Below are 24,541 nucleotides of genomic sequence, written 5' to 3'. Positions count from 1 at the left end.
TTTTAAAAAAGTGCAGACAAGATTATATCTGAATTGTGTGCTATGATCGGTGTGCTATTTTGTCACACTACTGAGTGTGTTCTTGGTAGTGGACTCACCTGCTGGGAACGGGTTTGGCTGCACCGTGTACAGAAACGCGTGCACTATGTGAAAGAGGACGTCCACGGCTCCTGGCTCATAGTACGCGTGTGTCTCGTACACCACCGCCGGGACAAAGCCGAAGTCCAGCGTGTCCGCGTGAGGCGTCTCTGGTTCACCGCGCGCCGCACCGGAGACCAAACTCCAGCAGCACATCACCATCATCATCATCATCCATAACGGCGGTGACAGACCCGACTTCCACCGCATGCTTTTAAAAAGTCCGACACACGGAAACCAGCGTCTATAACGGAATAAAACCGGTGCACTGCTCAGGAGACGTGAAGTCTGACTTCTGATCAATGTTGTGAAACAAACAGGAAGAACCAATTTGGATGTTTCCGCAAGTGCAATCAAGCTGAATTAAATAATCCGGTTCTAGAGGTTCAGTCGGTTTGATGGATCACATCCCGAGTGCGCGCTGTCCGGTGTTTATTCCCCGCTCGAGGCTTTTCTCAACTCCACTAATGCACAAGCTCGCGCCAGAGCTACGGTCTTAAGCGCGTGCCCGCTGGTGTTGGACGCGCGTGCGTGCGTGCGTGTTTTCTGTCTGTGAGCGCGGATGTGCTGTGCGCAAGTTCAGATTTCAGCAAGAAAATATATGCACTAAAGATCCAGATCCAAAAAAAAAATTCGCCTTTAATGTATACTTATAATTATAGCATACATACATCACATCATATCATATATCAAATCATATCAATCATATCATATCATATATAAAATCATATCATACCATATCGCCTGGATTCGCCTCACACCTCCAGGGTCGGGGGTTCGATTCCCGCCGTGGCCCTGTGTGTGCGGAGTTTGCATGTTCTCCCCGTGCTGCGGGGGTTTCCTCCGGGTACTCCGGTTTCCTCCCCCAGTCCAAAGACATGCACGGTAGGCTAATTGGCGTGTCTAAAGTGCCTGTAGTTTGTGAGTGTGTATGTGATTGTGTCCTGTGATGGATTGGCACCCTGTCCAGGGTGTACCCCGCCTTGTACCCGATGCTCCCTGGGATAGGCTCCAGGTTCCCCGTGACCCTGTAGGATAAGCGGTATAGAAGATGTGTAATATAGCACATCATATAAATATAATTATAGTATACATATAATTACACCACTGTTGCTTGATTCTGATTGGTTAGTGTTGGTTAATTTTCTATAACAGTGCAACTCGGGCAGGAATTCGCGCTTGCTATAATAAACATGAGCATTTCCGTAGTAACGACTTACACTAAGACTTGTCTGGCTGATGCTCCACATAAACAAATGAAACAAAATGTGTGTAAATGCAGAACATGTTGCTCAAAGAAACGATTTGACATTTTAGGAAGGAGTCTCCAGTGTCAGTACTTTGTAACAGAAATGTTAGAACTTTAAGTTGTCCGATACGGAAAAGTCTCCAAGACAGGGTTACCTGGTAACGTAGTTTTTTTGAGGCGGTTAAGGAAACATAAGTGATACCTGGAAATCTGTGAGTGAACAAGTGAGGGTGGGGTAGGGTGGGGTGGGGTGGGGTGGGGGGTTGATGGCATTCAGAACATCCCAGTTTACCAAAACACACCATCATCCAGAAGAGCATGGTTTCCTTTTTGAGTCTGACTAATCTTAAGTTTTTATTTTTAATCATTATCATCTCGGGGAGTTTTACCTCACCACCGCTGTCTCATATCTGTGAAGCTGCTTTGTGACAATCCCCGCTGCTTAAAGTGTTACATAAATAAAATTGGATCGAACTGAAATCGTGGATGTTCCACAACATTAAATAATTATAAACCAATGAAATGTACAACGTCGTTCTTTAAATAAGAATAATCATTAATCAAACATTCAAGGAGGTAAAAGTAACTAACCCTAACCCCCCATCACCCAAATTATCAAATGAGAGTACAGTATTCATGTAAGGAAATAACTGAAGTCGATCATTATAACGTCCTCGTGCCATCGCAGAGTAATTATGCACATTGTGTAATTCTTTGCTAAAAACTGTTGCATATTTAGCAAAACGCAGCCAGTGTCAGTAATTAAACCTTATAAAAGTGATACTGTTACTCGAGATGTATTCTTTTTTTCCAGCGTGAAAATATTTTTTAGTATGGTTCCATGAGCCGATTCAATATTCTCCTAAGAAGTTTGTGTGGGCCGAGCGGATTGAGGCGGCAGGCCACGTCTTGCCCGCAGGCCTCGAGCTTATCCCATACGTATTAAATAGAAGAGGGCGGCGTTTAGTGTCTAAACTTCTTAAACTTAGAAAATGATCACATGTATGACGTGTGTATGTACGAGTCCTACTTCTCTTTACAGTGCCATACAGGCAAACTGAACCGAAACCATGGCAACACGATCCATGGCAACCAAAAAAAAAAAAACCCACGAGATTATCCAAGACATACAAAACAAAACATTTATTCACCAACACGATTCCTTCCTCCTCTACCCTTGCCTTGAAAATCCATCCACAAAATAACAACGTGACAATCTTGCTCTGTTCCGAAAGAATGAAAAAATAATTATTCACAAAATCAAATCGATGGACGACGTGGACAGTTTTAACATGGAGAAAAAGAACGGCAAAAGAAATATCCAGTAAGTTAAGACACCTTTATAATACATTTAAAAAAAAATAAAAAAAACCCCAAAATGTGTGAGATTTTGTTACAGATGTAAAATTGATCTATAAACGCTATGCTGGTATGAAGGCTTCCTCTTAAAAAAAAAACAAACCAAAATAAAAAAGCAAATACAAAACAAACAAACAAAAAAAATCAGTACTGACCTGATGTATTTCCTTATTTCAGTCAAAGGCGTGGAAGTAGAGGCAACGTAAGTGACATTTCAGATCTTTAAATACGCCTAATGAAAAGCTCTTAACGGTATCCGAATCTTTAGGAAGTTTCAAAGAATTTTCAAATCCAAAAAAGATTATTTTCAAGTCACTTACATTTATGTTCTGGTTCAAAGGAATTACAATATAAACTCAAATATAAATCCTGAACCAAAATCAGAGCAGCTTTTTAACAAACGCATAAGGCTGGAGACAGAAGTGTAGAATCAATAGGAAAACAATTCTGACGTTTCCATACACTGTTGCAATGATTCTTAATCTTCTGAATTTATTCAACTAAAAAGGAAACGGAACGATGCAGACATTCTGGCAAATATATTCTTCACGAGCTTAGTGAGATGCTAATAATTACTCAATAATCACCGGACTACAAAGCTGTAGAAATATGATGTTTACACTGTAGAGCTAAAATGTCATTTTTGGATGCGAATGTAACAACATCCATAATCATTCTTTAGATATAAAATGTTTTATAGTGGAAGGGAAGTAGTGAAAATGTTTTATAGTGGAAGTTTTATATTATATATATATATATATATATATATATATATATATATATATATATATATATATATATATATAAATAAAATAATTAATCAGTCCGTACAGGATTTCTGGGGGTTTTTTTAGTGATTGTTGCGGCCAAAAATGTTTGCCTTTGCTGCAATTTTTTCAAAATTCCCAAGGTTTTTTTTTTTTTTTTGCAGAAAACTACTTGAATTGTTAAAATTGCAATTCAAGTAGTTGTTTCGCACGGTCTTTCGCAGTGATGTTCGTTGGTAAATAAGACCTTTTAGCTGTTCTCATGTTTGACACACGTGAATCGAAGACGGCTTTGACCGAATGCGCGTTGTGAAGACGTCACATGACTCGTCTCTGCCCAAATCCGTGGAAAACCTGCGGTAATTTGGAAAAATTGCACGCTCCTGCGAATACTGTAGAGTTTGCTCAATTTTGCGATCACAAAAATGACGAAATCCTGTAGGGACTGTCTAATAGAGGCTCCATTTGGCGTGAGACATAATTGAAGTAATGCACGTTTTTACCAAACAGTTATCAGAAAATCAACTGCCAGAAATCAACTCTTGGATAAATACAATTTCTTGGAATGAACAAATTATGTGCATTAAATTGTATTTGTTGATTTTTTTTTTTTTTAAATTGGTAACTCGGAGATCAGGTGCATGAGACTTCTTATTCAAACAAAACAGCCCTTAAGTCAAAGTTGCATGAAATCCCTACAAAAAATGAAAGCACTGCAAATCAGCAACATAGAATTAAAGGTATATAAAACCACTGCATTACTGTAACAGACAGCATGAGGTGATTGGCATCATGTTGAATCTCTGAAACCGTACTGGTATGACAAACGGCAATTTCTGTTTGGCATTTAAAAAGAAATATCTATTTAGATATGTAAAGTATTAAGTAGGGGGAACAAACACAGCAACTCAATGCACAAAGTATGAACTTAATACGTAAAATACAGTGACTGAAAACACGCCAAAATAAATCGCACGTCAGGTTGGATGTTTGAAGAATAAAAGAAATCTAACCAAGAATGGATATTTTAACCCAAGGGCTCAGACGGAATATATTTGTTTATTATATACATGAAATCAGGTTCTAAATGTACCTCGTGTGTACTATTAACTTGCATGTGACTTTATTGGATTTTGTCTATAGTATTTAATTCAGTTTCAGATGTGAATGTATTTTAAAAAAAAAACAACCTATACACATTTAATGTCTATATAGCAAACTAATGTGCAATTCACAAGCATTGAAGTGTAATGCGTGATATTAACGAGGTCTTCGGCCTAAATTAAGACTGGCGGAAAAATATGAAAAATACCTGAATGATAAAATGCTTTGAAATGAACACATTTTAGCTTAAAAAAAAAATAATAAAAAATTTAAAAATGAAAGCGCAATACAGCTGATATTTTACATCTATTTTGTGCTTCATTTAAATGGTCCGAAGTGACGCTTCAGAAAATTAAAGTAACTAAGATACTTCAGTCTAATGCTGGTCTTATGGATCCAGATATACAAAGCTGACCTGCTGCTGAACTTATCAGTAACACTTTACATTAAGGTTCCCGTAATTGACATTCAGTGCATCAGTTAACATCAATGATGAACTTTAACATTTTACATCTGTAAGTAACAAAGTATTTAAATACTTCTATTAATTGATGTTTCAGATATTTACCCGCATTAAATCAACAATTCAGGTGTAAAAACGAAGCCCACAACAACCAATAAACGCCTTATTAAAACATACTGAGCAAAAATCAGAACTGTAAAAGTCCAACATTTACACCTAGAGACCAAAGTTTGAATTTAGGAACATGACACAACTGAATTTCTGCTCATTTATATGGAATTATTTTTACCCATGGACTAAATAAACGGTCACTGCAGGTGCATCTTATTAACGTTTAAACAAATGTCAATTAACACATCTGTTAACTTGCCCTTTTTACTTTGTTAACATTATGAATAGTTTGCTAACGCTCGTTTTTCATGTTAATCCGTAACTAAATGTTAGTTAAGGGAACCTTTGTATAAAACGTTACCTACTCATCTGTCATTTCTACACAAGCATAAAATCAATGAGTTCAAATCACTGTTCATATAAAAATGATGATAAAAAAAAACATGTGCAACTTCAGCGCTTTATGGAAATGCAACTTAGCATGAAAAATAAAAAAAAAGCCACATATTAAGCCACCACTTCAAAATGACCTAAAGTTTAGTCATGATTGACCTCGTATTAACATTGGTCTTTCGTTGAGTCGTTGCCCAAAGTGATCAGTCACTCTTTCTTTCTGTCTGTCAGGATGGTGAAAGGTCCAGGTCTGTTCCTGGTGCTGTCTGAGTACATGAGGACCTTTGGGAAGGCCGGAATTATCCACGAGTCCGGTACAGAGGAGAAGGTTAGGATGAGTGTGTTTCAGTTTGAAACTTAAATAAATTAGGTGCGCTTCTTAATAAATATCCTGCTCGCTCTTTCTACCTTGATCCTTCAAGCAGAGGGTCAAAAGGTCAAGCCAGTAGACACCTTCTAGCTTTCGTCATTCTGTACAGTCGAGCGTCAGTCGATCCGGTTCCCGCAGATCGTGAAACGATCGATCTCCAGCAGGTCTTTCTTAGGAGCTCTGTGGACGAGTTCTGTTCCGTCCTGCGTGGTGGTGATGTCCTTCTCCTCCGATTCGTCGGGCGTCGTGAGGAACTGATCCGATTCGCTGGTTGGGAGATCAGGCACGGGGCTCTCCATCTGGTGGACTGGTTGATTTATAACTGACGGAGATATGCCCTCTTCCGCTGGCTTGCCTAAGGGTGGAAAACGTACTAGGAATTACTTCGCTTATAGGGTTTATGGACATTAGAGTTCAGACATTAATACAGAATTTCACTGCACTCTTTGTCTCAATAAAAATGCCAAAATGATTTGGCATTAGCTGTAATTTACCACCAAAAAGGCATAGCAAATAAAATTTAAAATGTAACATTTAAAGTGTATTAATTTAACATTTAAAGTTTTGTTTTAAAAGAACCTATTAAGACTATAATAATCTGTTTTTAATGCCTAATATACTAATCGGATCAACGAATATGCATAATTATGCAAAATTAATTACACTCACATGTTTATAAAACTGAACTTGTACTATGCGCATGGAAATAACGACTTACGTAAGACCTCAATCATTTATTTGCATTATATTATATCGTGTACATAAATTGGAGAGTATGCATGTAGTGTGTGTGTGTGTGTGAGAATTACTTGTTGGCTCTCGTGTGCGTTTTGCATGATGAGCTCTACTTGATGCTCGGCTGGGAGTGGCGGAGGGAGGAGACTGGAACAGCTTCTCCTCCATGTTCGCTTCTTTCACGTACACACACGACTTTCCCAACAACACGATGCTATTCAGCACCTTTAGCGTGATCATACTGCACACACACACACAAACAATATTAATACACAACCTGCTGTTGAATACAATATAACACACAGAATCAGACAGACACACACAAAAACTTACCCAAGATAGAAAAGGATCACACACACGAGGGAGAGGGCGCCTTGAATTTTCACTGAGCTCGTCACCACCCGGATGAGCTGATGAAGAAAAACGTTGCGTGTTTATAGCAATGCCATATCGTGTTTTAAATGTTATTACCACAAAAAGTCAGAAATTCCGTATACATGTTCAGTATGATAAATGCTTGTGAAACTTCTGCTGAATAAAATGAGAGAAATAAATATCAGAATAATACATTTTTATTACATTATAAATGCAGGCAAAAAATATGGTGAATATTTGAAACTGAATGCATTAGACAACATTGAGAATAACGTTACCAGTAGAGCTAGAGGAAGAGGGATGAAGCCCATTCTCCTTGATACACTGTCGCTATAGTCAGTATATGCCTAGAAAACACAAACAAAGGTCAGTTTAACACAAAATCATAGAAAACGGTCCCAAAAAAAATCGATCAACCTGCATGACGTCATTACTGACTTACATTTTTCTGTCTACTGCTGACCAGATCAAAGGCCAAGCTTGCTCTGTATTCACCATACACCTGCAAACACACGTAAAACACACCTGGATAAATGGTCAATATGACTGAAATGAGGACGTTTTCACTTTTGTTCATTAAAATACGGACAAACTGTCAATACCGAGCACACACGTTTAAACACACACAGACACGGGATTACTTGTTTGATCTGAGGTAGCATCGTTTTGTAAAACATACATCTATATGGAATTAAATTTGTGCCAAAAGTATTGAATGTAACTTTTCAAGAAAAGAGCAAAAATATACAAGAAAGAAAATAAAACCCACTCTGAAACTGAAAACAGTGAACTCAGTGGTAAAATTTTTTTAATCAAATAAACAACATTCTTTGTTAACAGTTGTCTCCGCTTTGTTTTCGCTAATCATGGGTTATGAATGCGCTGCCAGGGTTTTCGTTTACGCTCGACATTCTGGCACAACCCTCTCGTGTGGGCGGGGCTTAACAGAGATTTACTCTCATTGGGTAGTGAAATTAAATCATATGAATTAAATTACTGAAAAAAATTAACTTTTACACGATATTCAAATTTTTTGAGATGTGCCTGTCTGTGTGTGTGTATGTGTATATATATATCACAAAAGCACACAGCATCGCACAAAAGTGAGTAAACCCCTCACATTTTTATAAATATTTGATTATATCTTTTCATGTTACAACATTGAAGAAATGACACTTTGCTACAATGTAAAGTAGTGAGTGTACAGCTTTGTGTAACAGTGTAAATTTGCTGTCCCCTCAAAATAACTCAACACACAGCCATTAATGTCTAAACCGCTGGCAACAAAAGTGAGTACACTTTTATATTTTATTTTATTTTATATTTTTTAAATTTACACTGTTACACAAGCTGTACACTCACTACTTTACATTGTAGCAAAGTGTCATTTCTTCAGTGTTGTCACATGAAAAGATATAATCAAATATTTACAAAAATGTGAGGGGTGTACTCACTTTTGTGAGATACTGTATGTGTGTGTGTGTGTGTGTATATATATATATATATATATATATATATATATATATATATATATATATATATATATATATATATATACACACACACACACACACACACACACACATACACACACACACACATATATATATGTGGTGTGACACTAATCTTTGGACTAAACTAAACTAAGCCACTCTAAGACCAAGCAGATCTCTGGCTCTAATCCCTGCCAGTAACCACAGCTCACTCCCTCTTTCTGTCCTTGCTATAAAGGACAAATAAATCAATAAATGTTTTGTCTTTTTTAAATACAGCATGCTGTGACAGTAATAACGCTGCACCAAATACAGAATAACACGCAGCCTTCATGCTCACTGTTCACGATTAAGTAACAAAAGAAGTATTAAGGGATGCAATGTAAAGTAGAAGGGAGAGATTTGTGTCAAAGATGATTTGGGGTTAATGGAACTAGCGGCTCATCTGAAGAGTCCGAGAGCTGTGTCGCTTTCCAAACCTACCCCCTCCTGGGAGACACGTCTTACTTTTCTTTCCCGAGATTCCTCTTCAGTGCGGAGTTGCTTCTCTTTTCACATTTACTAAGAAAGAAATGCTGTCGACGTTGGCGCAGGCCAGTTTAATCAGGTCGAGTGAGAAATGTTCCCTATCCTTTTAGGGGTTTCTTTCTGTTATTATTAAATGTACACTTTGCTTACAGATACTTTAATTGGCGATGAAATTTCCGAGACAGATAAGTAAAGTGGGTGGGATTGAACCAAGTCGTACAGTTTGTGCTCTTAGTACTCCTATTGCCATTATGTCACAGACTTTGCACTGGTTAATAAATTTTCCCTTTAATATTCACTCGTTCCCTAAATCCGTACCATGCGCAGAACTAGTGTGTAACAGCACCATCCACTGCATATGTGAAGAGAACACTGAATTTCTTACATTCTTCTTCTAGTACACACTAAACCATTGAACTTATACCATTTGAACACATAAAAATCCATAAAATTAATTATAAAAGGCATGGCCACATAGCTTACATATTCAAACTTGATCGCACATGTGTGTAACTGCAGCTATACAATAGATACACACACACACAGAGTCTATCCTTTGTCTAGTCTTTGTTATAGCTTGTTAGTTGCCCCAGTTTGTCCTTAGTGTTTAATGTCTCTGTTTACAGTTTTGTGTATGCTAATGTGCTGTAAAGCTTTACACTGTAACATCACATCACAAAAATTTTTTAAAAAAATGCAGATGGTACTGCACCAGACTGATGTCTGATGAAAACTGAGCACCATACTGCCTCACGTCAATAAGCAAGATCCTTTTCTAGACTTCAGAAATCATATCCGACTGTTCGGCTCACCACAGGTTACACTCACGTCTGCTGGGATGTCGTTAAACTTGGTGATGAAGGCGTGTTTCACCACGTCCACGGCCATCTCCGAAGTAATGACCATAAACACGTCAGGAAGCAGCACCCACAGATGATCTTAACAAAAAAAAAAAAAACGGTGACGAAAAACAATCAGACCCTTCACAGACCGCAATTAATAACAGTAATCGGTTATTAACATATTACATCATCTATAATTGTACATGTACTGTACAGTTAAAACATAAATCACCACATGGATGAATCAGTAAAGAAAAACTACGGGTATTAATTAGTTATAGCATGAGTACCTGGGTTCCAGGAGAACTGTTCCATGTTTCGAAGACATACGATTAATAACAGCACGTAGTTTGTGAATCTTTCTTTGATATCTGAAATAACACAAACACAAAGAAAGGCAAGTTTTATACAGTCAAAAGACTCTTTAGACACTAATTTGAAAAAAAAAAAAAGAAAATACCAAAACATTTTGTGCCATAACAGCTTCATTAAATGGAAAAAAACAATCCATAGGGGTAAACTAGGCCACGCTTCTACTTTTTAACACTAATTCAGACACAGTTATAGCTACAGAACTAACCCAAGTAACTACCAGAAACCACATGTTAATAGCTATGGCATCAGTGTTGGCTCCTCATCGGGCTATAGGCCAACCTTAACATTTACTCCAAAAGGGTGAAGCAATAAAGTAAACATTAGCATACTGTATCAGTTCCCTGCGTATTTTTGTTAAGCTCAACATGTCTGCATGATCGGAGGTCAGACGCGTATGTAGTTTGACAGCCGAGGACAGGTATGTCCCGGGTATATGCAAATTGTACCCTTCTCTCAGAGATTTCCCCAGCACAGGCACATTTTACATGTAGTCCTATGGGAAGCAGATGTACGGCAGGAGGAAGGCAGCGGTTACTTCTTTAAATAGTGCTGCTGTCAGCATTTTACGGTCAAAGTAGAACTTCCAAAGATGAAAAAAATCAAACTTTTCAGAAAAGCAGCACAAAGTCGCAACTTGGGGCGGGGGGATTGAATTGAAATTGAAATATCTCGATCGCCAACATTTTTCATATCAGCACATAAGGTGTGTTCTAACCAGTCATTTTATTGTCAGATAAACCTTTAGCACTGTTAGTTCTAGATACTGCACAGTGTACTAGATACACTGATGGTGTGGCGTTACTTACCACTGTTGGACATCTGAAAGAGGTTATTCTTCTCAAACTTCTTAAACACGCTCCCTTTGATCTCAACAAACTGCAGTGACAAAAAAATAAAAAAAAAAACGAGACGGACAAAAACGTCCGACACAGCAGTGAAGAATGGATAACAAGGTTTTTTTGCCAGAAAATATTTTTTCTTGCCAAACCAACAGTAAAAAACGAAAACAGAAAATCGCAGAGGCGGAACGTGTGTACTCACATTGTTGGACATCATAATGGTGAGCAGAGATTTGTTGTGGGAGTTGAATGCCACGTTTAAGGTGGTGGCTTGAACCATGATCAGAATGGCATGAAGAACTGAAGCTCAAGTTAAAGGGTACAAAAAGACGTATACAGAATGCATTTTCTTCCCACTTCCCATTTATTTAGGCTAAGGTATAATGCATCGCGTTCTACATGTGACCGCAGACTTAAAGCACTGGGGTGTGTTTAGATAATAAAGTAAATCTTACCGAAAATACCGACACAAGAACCCGAAACTGCCTCTTTACGAGCATTTATGTTGACAACTTTACACACATGAAAGAAAAATTCTACAGATGTCCCACCAGCTAAGTGTGTGTCTAAGATGGAATACTAAACGCCCTGAAAACTCAATGCTGAACAGTTCAGTACAACAGTTGAACGGGGTCCAAGCTTGGTCGCGCCTAATGACAACTAATGGCAGGTCAACTGACTCAGGCGTGTTTAATAGCACACGCCTTGTGTGCATATAACTGCATACCTGCTCGTTACAACTTTTAATGAGCATCGTCATGGTTAGGCTTTGAATTATTTGCTACTGAAAGTAAGTTACTGCATATAAATGATAAGATGGAGAGACTGCAAATATGGCGCAAGCCCAGTGGGTGCAGTGTATTAAAGGATACAGACATAAAGGACAGCCATTAGGAAGTGAGGTATTACACCTATGTGAGCTCTCTTTCTCTCTTTGGGCTCCGTGGCTGTCCAGTAGAGAGCGTCCAGAATGTCCTGCCCAAAGGACGAAAACAATCGGTCTGCCACCTGAAACAGAGACGGACAGAACAGAAAGAAATAAAAAAAGTCATTAGTATACAATTTTTTTTAAAAATAGGCGTTAGAACATGGCCACACATTTATATTTTGATTAAATGATTGACTGTTAAAACAATCTGATTCAAGAACAGCATTGTGTCTTCATTTGCGCTCGAGCGACTATTACATAAAACAGAGTACCAATAGTCCCCTTATTAGCTGTGACCAGTTGTCATAGATGTGCAACACGTGATCTCTCACACATTCGCAAAGACACAGGAAACATGGTCGACAGAGCTTACAAAAAGACAAACTGGAGAAACTACGTTGGAATCGATGAGGTGTGTTATAGTAGGTGAATCGCAGATCTTCACAAAAATGAGTTCCCAGCAGTGCACTGTATAACCGCTGTTGAAGATGACGATACAGTGATACGGGCTGATCCGAGACCAGTGCTTCTTACCTCCAGCATGTTGTAGATGATGTACAGTTTGATGACTGACTGCCCCCGGATCAGATGGTACATCATGGAATAATCCACGTAGTGCATCATGGAGTAACACAGCACCATGATGAAGCCTTTCAGCACATCACACACCTGAGCGGGCTGAAGGAGACGAGAGCCTCTACACACACACACACACACACCAATTTGCTTTAGGGGCTATTAAACCTTTGTACGTTACATTAACATGTTTCATTCATGATCTTCACACCTACTTGAAGCAATAAAACATGCATTAAAGAATTTTTGCTGTCTTCCACACAACCTGTTAGTTATACAAGGTGGTTATGGCAGAACAACAGACTAAATGGGACGTGCATCATGCAGCACATTGCTGCCTAGGCTTAGGCTATAATACGATATGGTAAACAGATACCGATAAATCCCATCGCCACATTTTCGATGTTACGTGTATGTTCATAATACCTAATAAAACCGGTTTTAGTCTGTACAATTTCAGCAGCCTTTTAAAATAGTTACACTGCACAAGATGATCATAAAATCTTGGCTGAATTCAATAAAACACGGATAATGTTTTTCTCCGTGACAGATTACACGGTGAAGATCTTCCGATTATAGACCTTAGAATAAAAAAAAAAAACGCTACTATGTTTTGCTTAGGTTGCGTGAACAGAAACATTCTTCAAAGTGAGCTTGAGATAATACAGAGATCATTTACTTGTATTTAATTAATTATTTAATGTGCTATGGGTTTTTACCACTCTCCTATTGCTGGTTTTTAAATGAGAGTTTTAAAGGTGGTCACACTTTAATAACAAAAGATCTGAGATAGAACTATTACAAAATCATTACATAAATCGTAACCCGATTTGCATCAGTGCCGCTTCTAAAAACATGGCAGAACGCTGCCACCTGCCGGCTGAACACGAGAACTCAAAATGATTGTATTTGGTATTGGGAAGAATATGGGGTAGAGTCTGTGAATTTTTAAATCCTGAAGCCCTGAGTGAAAACGAAAACACACGAGCGCCAAACCAGCCAGCTAAAGCAGCTGCAGTGTGTGTGCCTGCATGCGTGTGTGAGTGTGCTTGGAGTGTATTAGTGTGTGTGTGTGTGTGTGTGCTGAGTGAGCACAGAAAGCTGCTGCATTCATATCAGCATTACTGCATACCTTATTTTTCTGCAGTAGGGGCATATACTTGCCCTGCAGGCAGAGAGATTAACAATGAGCACTTTCTATGACCTTACTTGTTTACATGGCTTCTCTCTGTGAGTGTGTACAGCTGCTACAGACTCTGTCTCTGTCTTACAACAAAGCCTAAAGCAATATTTTGGAAAGATCGGGTGGTGAGAAGGTGCGCGAGGATGCCATCTACCGTAGAAACATCGGAGTACACATTCCCCTCTGAAAGTATTGGAACGGCAAGGTCAGTTCTCTTGTTTTTGCTATACACTGAAGACATTTGGGTTTGAGATCAAGAGGAGGCTGTCAGATGATTGCTTGAAATTTCAGCTTTCATTTCCTGATATTTACATCTAAATGTGTTAAACAACTTAGAACATCACACCTTTAGTGGCAGAATTATAGGATTACATTAACTGCATCAAGCTGGTGGCCCACTGGCATCACCAAACTGTTGCATTCTTCTTTTGTGATGCTTTTCCAGGCTTGTACCGTAGCTTCTTTCAGTTATTCTTTGTTTTGGGGGTTTCTGCCTTCAGTCTCCTATTCAGCAGGTGAAATGCTTCGCAATTGGGTTAAGGTCTGGTGAATGATTGGCCAGTGTAAAACCTTCCACTTTTCCCCCATGATGAAGTCCTTTGTTGTGTTGGCAGTGTGTTTTGAGTCATTGTCTTGCTCCATGAAGTTCCTCCCAATTAAATTAGATGCATTTCTCTGTTTTTTCTTCACAGTTCTCTGTATGTTTCTTTGCTTTTCTCCCATAGACGGTGCTCTGATCTTCATGTTGGTTTATCCTTTTTAACAACAAATGCAGTCTTCAAAGGCAAAACGCAGGATTCAAACCAAGAGTAGACATTCTGCGCTATTAATTATTTAAAAAAATCTAACAGGGCACACCTGGGCAACAAGAAACACCTGCCAGTCACATACTCCAATATTTTTAATCACTTGAAAATGGGTGGGTTTAAACAAAAGTGCCACGTTCTAAATTCTTTAACACATCTAGCTGTAAATATGAGGAGATGAACATTACATCTCAAGCACAGATGATTTCAGTATAAAGTAAAACCAAAAGAACTGGCCTTGCCATTCCAATACTTTGACAGGACTATACATTATTACTTGTTTTAATATATTACAACCTGTTTTAACACCATATATAATGTGAATTCACCTAACACTATTAACTGTTGGCAATTTAGTGTTTAGGAACTCTTAAAGTGGTTCATGATATCCTGTTCCCATTGAGGTGACACACAGGCCAAATTCCCTTATTCATGGACACTTGGCATGATGGACTACATGAAGTACCAGGAGATTTCAAATGAAAATATATAGAAGCTATATCTAGGTCATGTGGGGTAAGCTGAAGAGCCACAAGAGAGGACTTTGGAAACTGGAGGATCTAGAGAGATTCTGGTCCACAAAGTAGTAGATGCAGAGCTGCCAATAAATGTGACGCACTGTTTTGTTAAAAAATATATACTTTTTGAGTCTCATTTTAAAATTTCTTGAAATAAAGGCTAGATTTTACTAATGTCATTGGTGTGAGATTAAAATAAATCTCCACATACCGGAGGAAAATAGAGCCTACCACTGTGTAAACCTGCGTGCACAATAGTCACACATGGAATTGTCCACAGTTCAGATGGAATTGATTCATGTCAGAGGTACTCAACCTTTTGTAACTAAAGCCCCCCCAAGCCTCCAATATCATCTGGCACGCCCCCCACCCCCGCCATATTGGAGGAGACCAGGTACAATGATTATCTATTCTATATAAAATCTATCTATATATACACCGAATCTATAATCTGTTTTGATAGACAGACATAGATTTTTTTTGTACTTTTTTTTTTTTTAAATTACTTTTCATAACTTTTATGTTTTTTAAAAAAAAATAACTTTTATAATTACCTGTACATAACGGACAGGTATGGAACATGAATGATCAAAAATGTTTCTGAACACTATAACTACTTTGAACAAGAGAACTAGACTGTAATAACGTGAATTATTTTACATGTGAAACATCTTGCATTCCATTCGTCTTGCGTTCTAAAAACATTCGTATAAGAACGATGTAAATGTGGACGAAGGGCGCATCTCGTTATCCATGACATTGTTAAATCTCCGGCTCTCAGCCCCTCACTGAACAGAGCAGACGCAGAAAGAGGAGTGAGTGCAGTGGGAAAGCAAGACCTCGCACTTGCAGGACAGTACTGGCTATATTTGGAAAGTTCCTCAGGTTTGTCCAAAAAGTCGCTAGGCGCTTTTTTTTTTTTTTGCAAAAAAAGTCACTAAAGGGGTCTGAAAAGTCGTGAAGTTGGCAACACTGGTCTGCACTGACAGCAAGATAAAAGGCAGGCTAAGCTCCGCCTGTCCCCAGCAAAAAGAAAACACACAGGGAGAGGGAACACGGGGTTTTTCATTTATGCACATTCTATTTGAAAAGTAATAAAATACACAGAGTACCCAAATGATGCCCTGTCTGTGTTTTTCTCTTGAAAACAATTTGCGCCCCCCTTCCGACCTCTCCCGCCTGGTTGAGAACCACTGATCTATGTGATTGCAAGCATGGAACAGGTCCAATTTATTAGTTATCATTATGCAGTGATTTATGTCTTGTTTGACAATTTATTAAACGTTTTAGTACAGTTTTTTCTTAATAAGAAAAAGCCGTGTACAAACATGAATATCCTTAAGAAGTGAACAAGTCGATTTCATTCGAATGGAAAAGGCCATTCGAACCAGCAGCATGCTCAGTTTCCAAACATTCTCTAGACTGACTTCTTGTCTAATGGATTTAACATCACAATACAGTTTTTCAATAAGCTCTCCTTTACACACACATCCAACTAGCAGCAGTACGCCTGCCTAGCGGAAAACTCTTTCTAGTCTTGAATGTATGGGCTTTAAGAATTACAAAAGTGCTTCATCCACTGGTGGCATATTTCAACAAAATATTTCAAATAACTTAGTTTGACACAAAAGGTTTTATTTAATCAGTTATGTCAAGTCAGATTACTATTGGAATGCATTAAATATTAAATATTATTAATGTATTATATAAAATACAAGCAACTAGTTATTTTTAGCAATCACTAAACAGACTGTAGGACTCTACATGGCATTACTCTCTTACGGAAAAGTACTTTCTGCGCATGTAATCATCCTCTGTTGAATTGTTGTGGTGTCGCTATGATTCAAACGCGCCACAAGAATATGTGAAAATATCACAAAGTCACTTCCAGATTAATAATCTGAAGCCTAAAACACCACAGAAATGTAATTCTTGGAGAATGTTCTTTACAGAATGTAAATGGAGCATTATAGCAGTATTTCCCAAGCGGGGTGCCGTCTGACGAGAGCAGGGGTGCCGTGTAAACATCCTTCAAACATCTCGAAAATGTGTATAAAACACTTAATATATATGATTAAATATATGATGTCTGAAATAACACAGACAGAAATAATAAGACAAACACACACACACAATAATAATAATAATAACAACAACAACAATGATATTAAAATTTATATTAAAAAAAATAATTCCTTCCCCCTCGACCCCCCCCCCCCCCCGCTGACCTCTCAGCAGCACGTCAACATCAGTATGTGTAACGTATGCATGTGGTTTATCCTAATTGTTAGCGTGTGAGGAAGCGATGGACAGATTTCATCAACTTCATCCTCAAGTAGCTAACGCTGTCTAACATTAGTGCTTGCATAGGGTGCAAATTTTTTTTTTTTACATTTTCAAAGGGTGCCGTGATTGAAAAAAGATTGGGAAACGCTGCATTATAGTATAAATATTATATATAAATATATAAATAAAATGAAGGCTCTTTAAGCACTCACATTTGTAAGACCCTATAAATATTAATTTTTCGTTCTTAGCCAGTCTGATTTTGTTAAACTGACTATCTATCCAGTGATCATCCATCCATCCATCCATCCATCTTCTGTACCGCTGATCCATACGGGGTCGCGGGGAACCTGGAACCTATCCCAGGGAACACGGGGCACAAGGCGGGGGACACCCTGGACGGGGTGCCAATCCATCACAGGGCACAATCACACACACATTCACACAACAGCGATAATCATCACTGCAAACTGAAATGCTTACATAATCATCTTCTCAGCTTCATTTTTGCTGTCAAATAAGCTCGTCCAGAAAAACTGTTAATGGTAGCGGAATTAAACTTTTGCCATTCCTGTATGATCTGAACACTAAACGTGGTATATTTACATGAATTAAAATCATCTTTCTTGTCTCTTATGATGACACTCAAGATCAAACATCTGCAAACATACAGAATGGAGTTGAAAAATATCCCAAACGCATCAAAATTAAAAACAGTGATCTATAACATTTGTTTGCCCTGTGTTTGAGTAAATAATGTTAAAAATCTAGTGGAAATTTAAGAGGCATTTGATCACCTTCAGGTGGGTGTGTGTGTGTGTGTTACCTGAGTCCGTAGCATGGCAGTGTTAGCAGCCTGATGAGGGCCAGCAGGACTCTGAGGGGTAACAGTGTGAACACGTAGAGAAATGCATCCAGACACAGGAAGAAGCCAAAGATCATCAGCTACAGGAATAAACAGAGACAGACACGAAAATGGAGTGTGATGATGTTTGACATACCCGAACGTACACATTTCTTACCAAATCCGACCCGAGCCCTCCTGACACAGTTCAATTCAATTCAATTTGTATAGCGCTTTTTACGATAGACATTGTCTCAAAGCAGCTTTACAGAAATATCAACACGGTAAACGTGCGCAGACTGTGAACTACCGTTACAGGACCGTTAGGGCGACACACAGCCGCTTTTTTTTTTTTTAACGATATCCTACACATCTTCATTGTGCGTTCATTTGAAAGGTGCTTCCCTGTGGTGAGCCATGTGGTGTGATCGCATGTGGTGTGCAGGGTTTTATTAGTGGAGTATTAGTGAGCTGCCTTACCTTCTCCAGTTCTTTGGGGATGCGCAGGCAGGTATAGACTCTCTCTCTCCTTTCCGTGTATTTGGCCTCGTTGTGTTCCAGAAAATATCCTCTCGTCAACTCAGCTCTGACAAACCGCAGCAGAGACAGGTCTGCGCTCAGACACACACACACACACACACACACACACACTTCTGCTCATTATTTTGGACTATTATTAGAACTCCACTATATGTCTACTGAGGGATATTTGCACAGAGGATAAAAAGAATACTAAGCAGAAATTGTGACTAGGGATGTCCCAAACCAGACACTGGCTTCAAATGCTGATTCCATATTACAGAGGATATTTCAGCGTTTTCTGACTCATCTTTACACAGAAAGCAATATCGGATCAGGGCAAAAGCAATATATGCATAAATTAGGGATGTAACTGAATATGAATACATTATTCATATACTTGAACAGATAAAAGCTTCTAAACAGATACAAATGGGGGAGCACTATTTACAAGAACTCAATTTTATATGTGTAGCACTTTTTACAATGGACGTTGTCTCAAAGCAGCTTTACAGAAACATATAAACACAGGATACAGATTTTTAAATGTGTGAATTAATCCCAATTGATCAAGCCGGTGGCGATGAAAGACTCCCTAAGATGATATGAGGAAGAAACCTTGAGAGGAACCAGACTCAGAAGGGAACCCGTCCTCATCTGGGTCACAACGGATAGTGTGAAAGTAAAAGAAAGTTCAGTATGGTTTAATATGAAGTCTGTCTGTTGAACTATTGGACTGAATTGAATATTTACAAGAAAGACTCGCAGCATCTGGTTGAGACTAGAGATCTTCAATGTAGGTACTAGATCTGGTAACTACACATTTTATTAAAGAAATCCTTTTTAAAAAATTGTGACAGTTCTATTAACAGTACTAGCATTGGCAATGTAACTAAATATTTCAAACTAGTAGTTATCATACCACTGATGAGGAAACTGGATTCTATTCATGTAACTGCAGGCCAATATTAAACAACGCTTTATCTCCAACATGTTAGAAAGTGTTCAAGCTCAGCTTAGCTGTAGCTAAGTTCACTTACATAGGAACTTGCATAGGAACCACATACATGAAATCTTTCAGTCAGGATTTAGGCCACATCACAGTACCGAGACAGCGTTGGTTAAAGTAGTAAATGACCTACTGGTCTTATTATTTTTACTACTTGCCATCAGTGCAGCTATTGATACTATACATCATAATATTCTTCTAAATAGATGAGAAAATATGGTTCATGGAACACCTCTTCCCTGACGCCGGTCTTATCTGACAAACCGTTATCGGTTAGTACATGCTACTGGTGACTTCTCGATATATACACACAAATGATGTTTGATGTTCCACAAGGCTCCATTCAAGGACCACTGATTATTTTTTCCCCTATACATGCTAACTCTGGGTACAGATATTCATAAACACTGCATTACCTTTAACTACTATGCTGATGACATGCTGACTAATGTACTCCTACATTATTCAGACAAGACAAAAGTAAGCTTATTGATTATGTAGTAAATTCTGATGGCCTTTCAAATGGATCATGCATAGCAGTCAAAGACTTTGATGTTAACCTCTCTTTCGAAGCTCATGTATATAACAGTACTAGGATCGCTAGTTTTTTTTTTTTCATTCTCAGAAACATTGCTAAAATAAAAATGTCTCTCATTCCAGGAAGCAGAATAAGTAACTTCACAGGGATGTAAGATACACTCCAGTAACAGATTAATTCGATTCGCAATACCGGCGTCACGATTCACTTCGATTCTCAGGATATTTGGAAGAACGTTTGCATGAAGAAAAATGATGACTGAAAAGACCCCTTTTTGAATTCTAAATCATAAACAAAGCAAAACATTGCATTTTTGTCTGTATAAAACTAAATATAATCAAAAATTGGTAGGAACAGAGGTTTAATATTGTAAACAAAATGTACTACAACATTTCTTAAAAATACATAAATAAATTGATAAATTCTCCCCAAAATTCTACTGAATAAACAAAGTCTCTGAACTGGGGAAAATGATCAATTAAAATATAACGAGCTCTGTAGCAGCGCCTGAGGCATCAACTTTACTGGAAATAGAACTCCAAAGTCGGCTAAAATGCCCGGGTTCCACGGCCTCTTTCTTGGGCACCGTAGCTCGCAGCAGGCTGGTGTCATTTGAAAGCTAACGAAGAGCTCTTTTTAATGTTCGTAATGTGTTTGTGTAACCATATAATCTACAACAGGGGTATTCAAACACAATTTCAGAAGGTCCAGTCACACAAATTTCCAAAGTGGGAAAGGTCCGGAGAGATATGGTCATGCTCTAGTACAGCACAGTAACAAACATACTTGTCCATACTATGATTTGGGATCAGATGTTTTCAGGACTATGATTAAATATATTAAATGAAACCATTCGGACACGTTTTAATGAACGACAAGCAACTTCTTTATTCTGAATGTGAAAATGTGCATTGTACAGGCTGTACTTGTAGTCTGTAGGCTATTACTATTTGTCTTGCTGATTTATTTTCTCTCGTTCTCTGCTCTGTGTTTTGAGGATACGTTTGCTTGAAGTGACTGTGTTTCGTGTCGTAGTGGTGCTCCACGGCGGCACTTTTGACGAGCGCTACGGACTCGGAGCATATACGGCACGTTGGTTTTGAACTTGAGGGGAGGATGAACACGTACTTTTCTCTCCACACGTCTTTGAAAGTGCGAGTTTTGCCATCAACTTTTCTTTTCTTTGAACAAGTCGTACTCATCTTCGCAAAGTCTATGTCTGATATCGATGGACATTCTGCCTCTATCTGTCTGTCTGCTCCTTGCTCACAGGTGCAACATCGTGTTTCATGTGCAAAAATATTTGCATATATTTATTGCATCATGTCGCAATATATCCTTACACTTACAGCAGTGCTCAACCTTTTGACAGCAAACAAGAGAGCAGGCTGCATCCGAAACCGCGTACTTACCTGCTATATAAGTAGGCGAAATATACGTGTTTACATGCATCGGACGCAGCCCGTGGCTTCAAGCAGTCGTCTATTTGCACGTATAACATGACAAATAATTAACTGCACTTGAAGCTTTTGTAAAATTAAAAATGAAACACCCGAAACTGTATACGGTACCATAACGAAGACAAACTGTATGTCGATATGTGAAATTCTGGAGGGAACGTTGGACGGCGTGGCGCAGTGACGTAATGACGTGTGACGTTAATCGATCTATGTTCTATAACATGTAAAACAGGAATATGAAAGGAGTATTCTAAAAGCGACTCATGTAAACACCTTAATCAGAATATTGTCTTACTCAGAATAAGGTCAATAATTAGATTACTGCTGTCCAGGTAAACAGTGTTATTGTCTGTTACTCAAAGTAAAAGTAATTCAACATAACTGTGTGGGCCCTATTGTTAATGTAAATGTGCATTTCAGCAATATAGATAAGTACGAGGGTTTCGGTTACCAGCATTCATATTCAAATACGGATTCCTTATCTGCAAAACTAACATTTTAAATGAAATATTGATAACTAATTGATATTGAATCGAATCGAGACCATATAAATAAGAATCGATTTGCCAAATTGGTCGCAACACCCACCCCGACTGCTACTAGTTCGTAGTTTTCTTACCTCTACGGTGGACTCCTCTAATGCCTCGCTGTCTGGATTTTGAAGACGGAACGTTCAAACGATTCCCAGTTTGTTTGTTTGTTTGTTTGCGTTTTAACACCATGCCAGCTCCTATGGCTATTTCCATGCCGAGAAATGTCTAACGGACTTTATATAAGATTTTTAAAATCTATTTTTCTTAAAATTTCTTCCAGAGTGTTGGCCGAATAAAAAAAGGTTTATCACGGGGTTAAGACCGGTACAATCTAATAAAACATGGTTCGAGGATAATGGATTCTGGCAGAAGGTACATGTCGGCGAGTCTTCTCTTAATATTAAAGACTTGCGTGTCATCCTGGAGTGACCTGTCCGACGGCGGGTGGAGACGATCTGGTTCCAGAGATTTGAATACAGAGAAACGTTTCTCTTGCCAACAATAGGGCTGATTTCATGGAGTTCGTTCATGTTGCATTGGTCCCACTCAGTTTGCCATTTATTGTTAATGTAGGAGTTTATTACGGGTTTTAGGTTAGTGGGAGGTATTGGACACTTCTTGAAATCCGCCGATAACGCTTCTTCATTTCCTGGATTAACACAGTGTCCAGCAGAAGTAGATTTTAAAAGTTTGGGCCTCCAAATCCCACAATCTGCAAAGAACCTTTACAAGCATTGGGTGATCCTCACTGGCTCCCAGTAAACATTCGCCTTGATTATGAAATACTCATAAAAATGACCTAGAAAGCATTGTTACCTGAGAGATTTTGGTCTATTACGATCACAGATTTCGAGTGCAGGTTCTTTAGTATCTAGAATACCTTTGGTATGACCTTGGCTATGTACCAAGTTATGTAAGTTCAACAAGCAGAAAAAAAAAGCTCCATATTGACATTGAAAAACAAAGTCCTAGTTGTGCTCCCAGACCCATGCTTGGTTTGCCTGGAGACCTTACTGTCTAGGGTGAGAAAGAGGTAATGCAGCTTATGGTGGCTTCACACAAGTCCATGATGCTAATACATCTTTACATGTGATGTTTGTTGATGTTTATTATGTGAACACGTGCACTGTGACAGCAAGGAAAACATTTTCACCACACCACAGAGGACTGTACAGCAGCCGTAACGCAGTCAAAACTGTACAAAGCTAGTTTTAAAGTAAGCCAGAGCTGTCTTACTTTCCTAGCCATTTAAACCTCCATAAGATATGCAGAAATGTGCATGTTACATAAAGTACCAGTCTGCTGTTCGGTTCCTGTGCACCTTCATGGTAACTTCCTAGCTAGCTTTGCTAGCTTGGTACCTGGCTGCAGGTTTGCACTGTAGCTACTGCCATTAAACACAAATAAATACAGCAGAAATAACACCATAGCTTGGAGCTTTTTCGATATATGAATTGTTCTGATGCTATTAAACGGACGCTGAGATATAAGAGCGCGAGAGCAACATTTAACCTCGCGTGCTATTTGCAGAAGCTGTGATAAACACACAGCTGTTAGCCAGCTAAGCTAGCATTTGACAGGTCGGCTCTTACCCGAGACGCTGCGCTTGTCCTGTTTTTTCGCCTTTTTCTCGTAAAACCCCAAAGTCTCCGTCAGTTCCGAAGCACCGCTGTTTATTTCTGCCTTGGCCGTAGCGCGGAAAGCCAGTTTCTCCCTCTCCTTATCTTCATTTTCCGTCTCATTTTCGTCTCCGAGCCCCGCCGCTACCGAGTCCGCCATCTTGGCTCACTCGTACCAAGAGCGGACGTAACGTCTGACGTCATCACGCACGAGCACTCATCGCTTGTTGTCGTGTACATCGAAATGTAAACGTTGTTTCTGTATGGTGTTTTTTTTTTTTTTTTAGTTTTTTTCAGTTGTAGCAATGTAATCAGTCGGCAATTTTCATACTGAAGGGTATTTGCTGCAGGAAACAACCTTCATTGGTAGGGGCGGAGCTAAAGGGTGGCCAGTGCCTCCCTTAGAATGAAGCAAGGCCACTCTTGCCAAGTAAGACATTATTATTAGGGGGCCAAGCACTGAAGGTGCATAGGCAGCCTACTGTAAATCTACATTTTCTTCTTCTTCTTCTTCTTCTTCTTCTTCTGGCTAGGGTTTCTATGGCAGCCCATATAACCATCTGGTAAAAAAAGTTGTTAAA

At 38.7% G+C, this 24,541-nt stretch overlaps 2 protein-coding genes across 2 annotated transcripts in view; both read right to left on the bottom strand.

Annotated features, from left to right (window-relative positions):
- Positions 1–459, bottom strand: part of prom1b (prominin 1 b) — a 52,229-nt gene extending 51,770 nt beyond the window's left edge. Inside the window, exon 1 of the mRNA XM_053619263.1 lies at positions 99–459. Coding sequence (XP_053475238.1) covers positions 99–348 — 250 coding nt within the window. The 5' untranslated portion in view covers positions 349–459. The remainder of the gene's footprint in view (positions 1–98) is intronic.
- Positions 460–4,101: 3,642 nt separating this feature from the next.
- Positions 4,102–24,183, bottom strand: tapt1b (transmembrane anterior posterior transformation 1b). Its single transcript, XM_053619328.1, has 14 exons — positions 23,934–24,183; positions 18,763–18,893; positions 18,265–18,383; positions 12,604–12,766; positions 12,014–12,149; positions 11,344–11,441; positions 11,109–11,178; positions 10,218–10,298; positions 9,914–10,023; positions 7,507–7,566; positions 7,343–7,411; positions 7,023–7,099; positions 6,764–6,930; positions 4,102–6,309 (listed from the first exon to the last, which is right to left on the bottom strand). The coding sequence occupies exons 1-14, from the start codon at positions 24,118–24,120 to the stop codon at positions 6,071–6,073; spliced, it is 1,707 nt and encodes a 568-aa protein (XP_053475303.1). The 5' UTR covers positions 24,121–24,183; the 3' UTR covers positions 4,102–6,070.
- Positions 24,184–24,541: the final 358 nt, after the last annotated feature.

Source organism: Ictalurus furcatus, chromosome 29 (assembly GCF_023375685.1).
Source record: "Ictalurus furcatus strain D&B chromosome 29, Billie_1.0, whole genome shotgun sequence".
Taxonomy (NCBI): Eukaryota; Metazoa; Chordata; class Actinopteri; order Siluriformes; family Ictaluridae; genus Ictalurus; species Ictalurus furcatus.
This window is presented reverse-complemented; position numbering and strand designations above follow the sequence as displayed.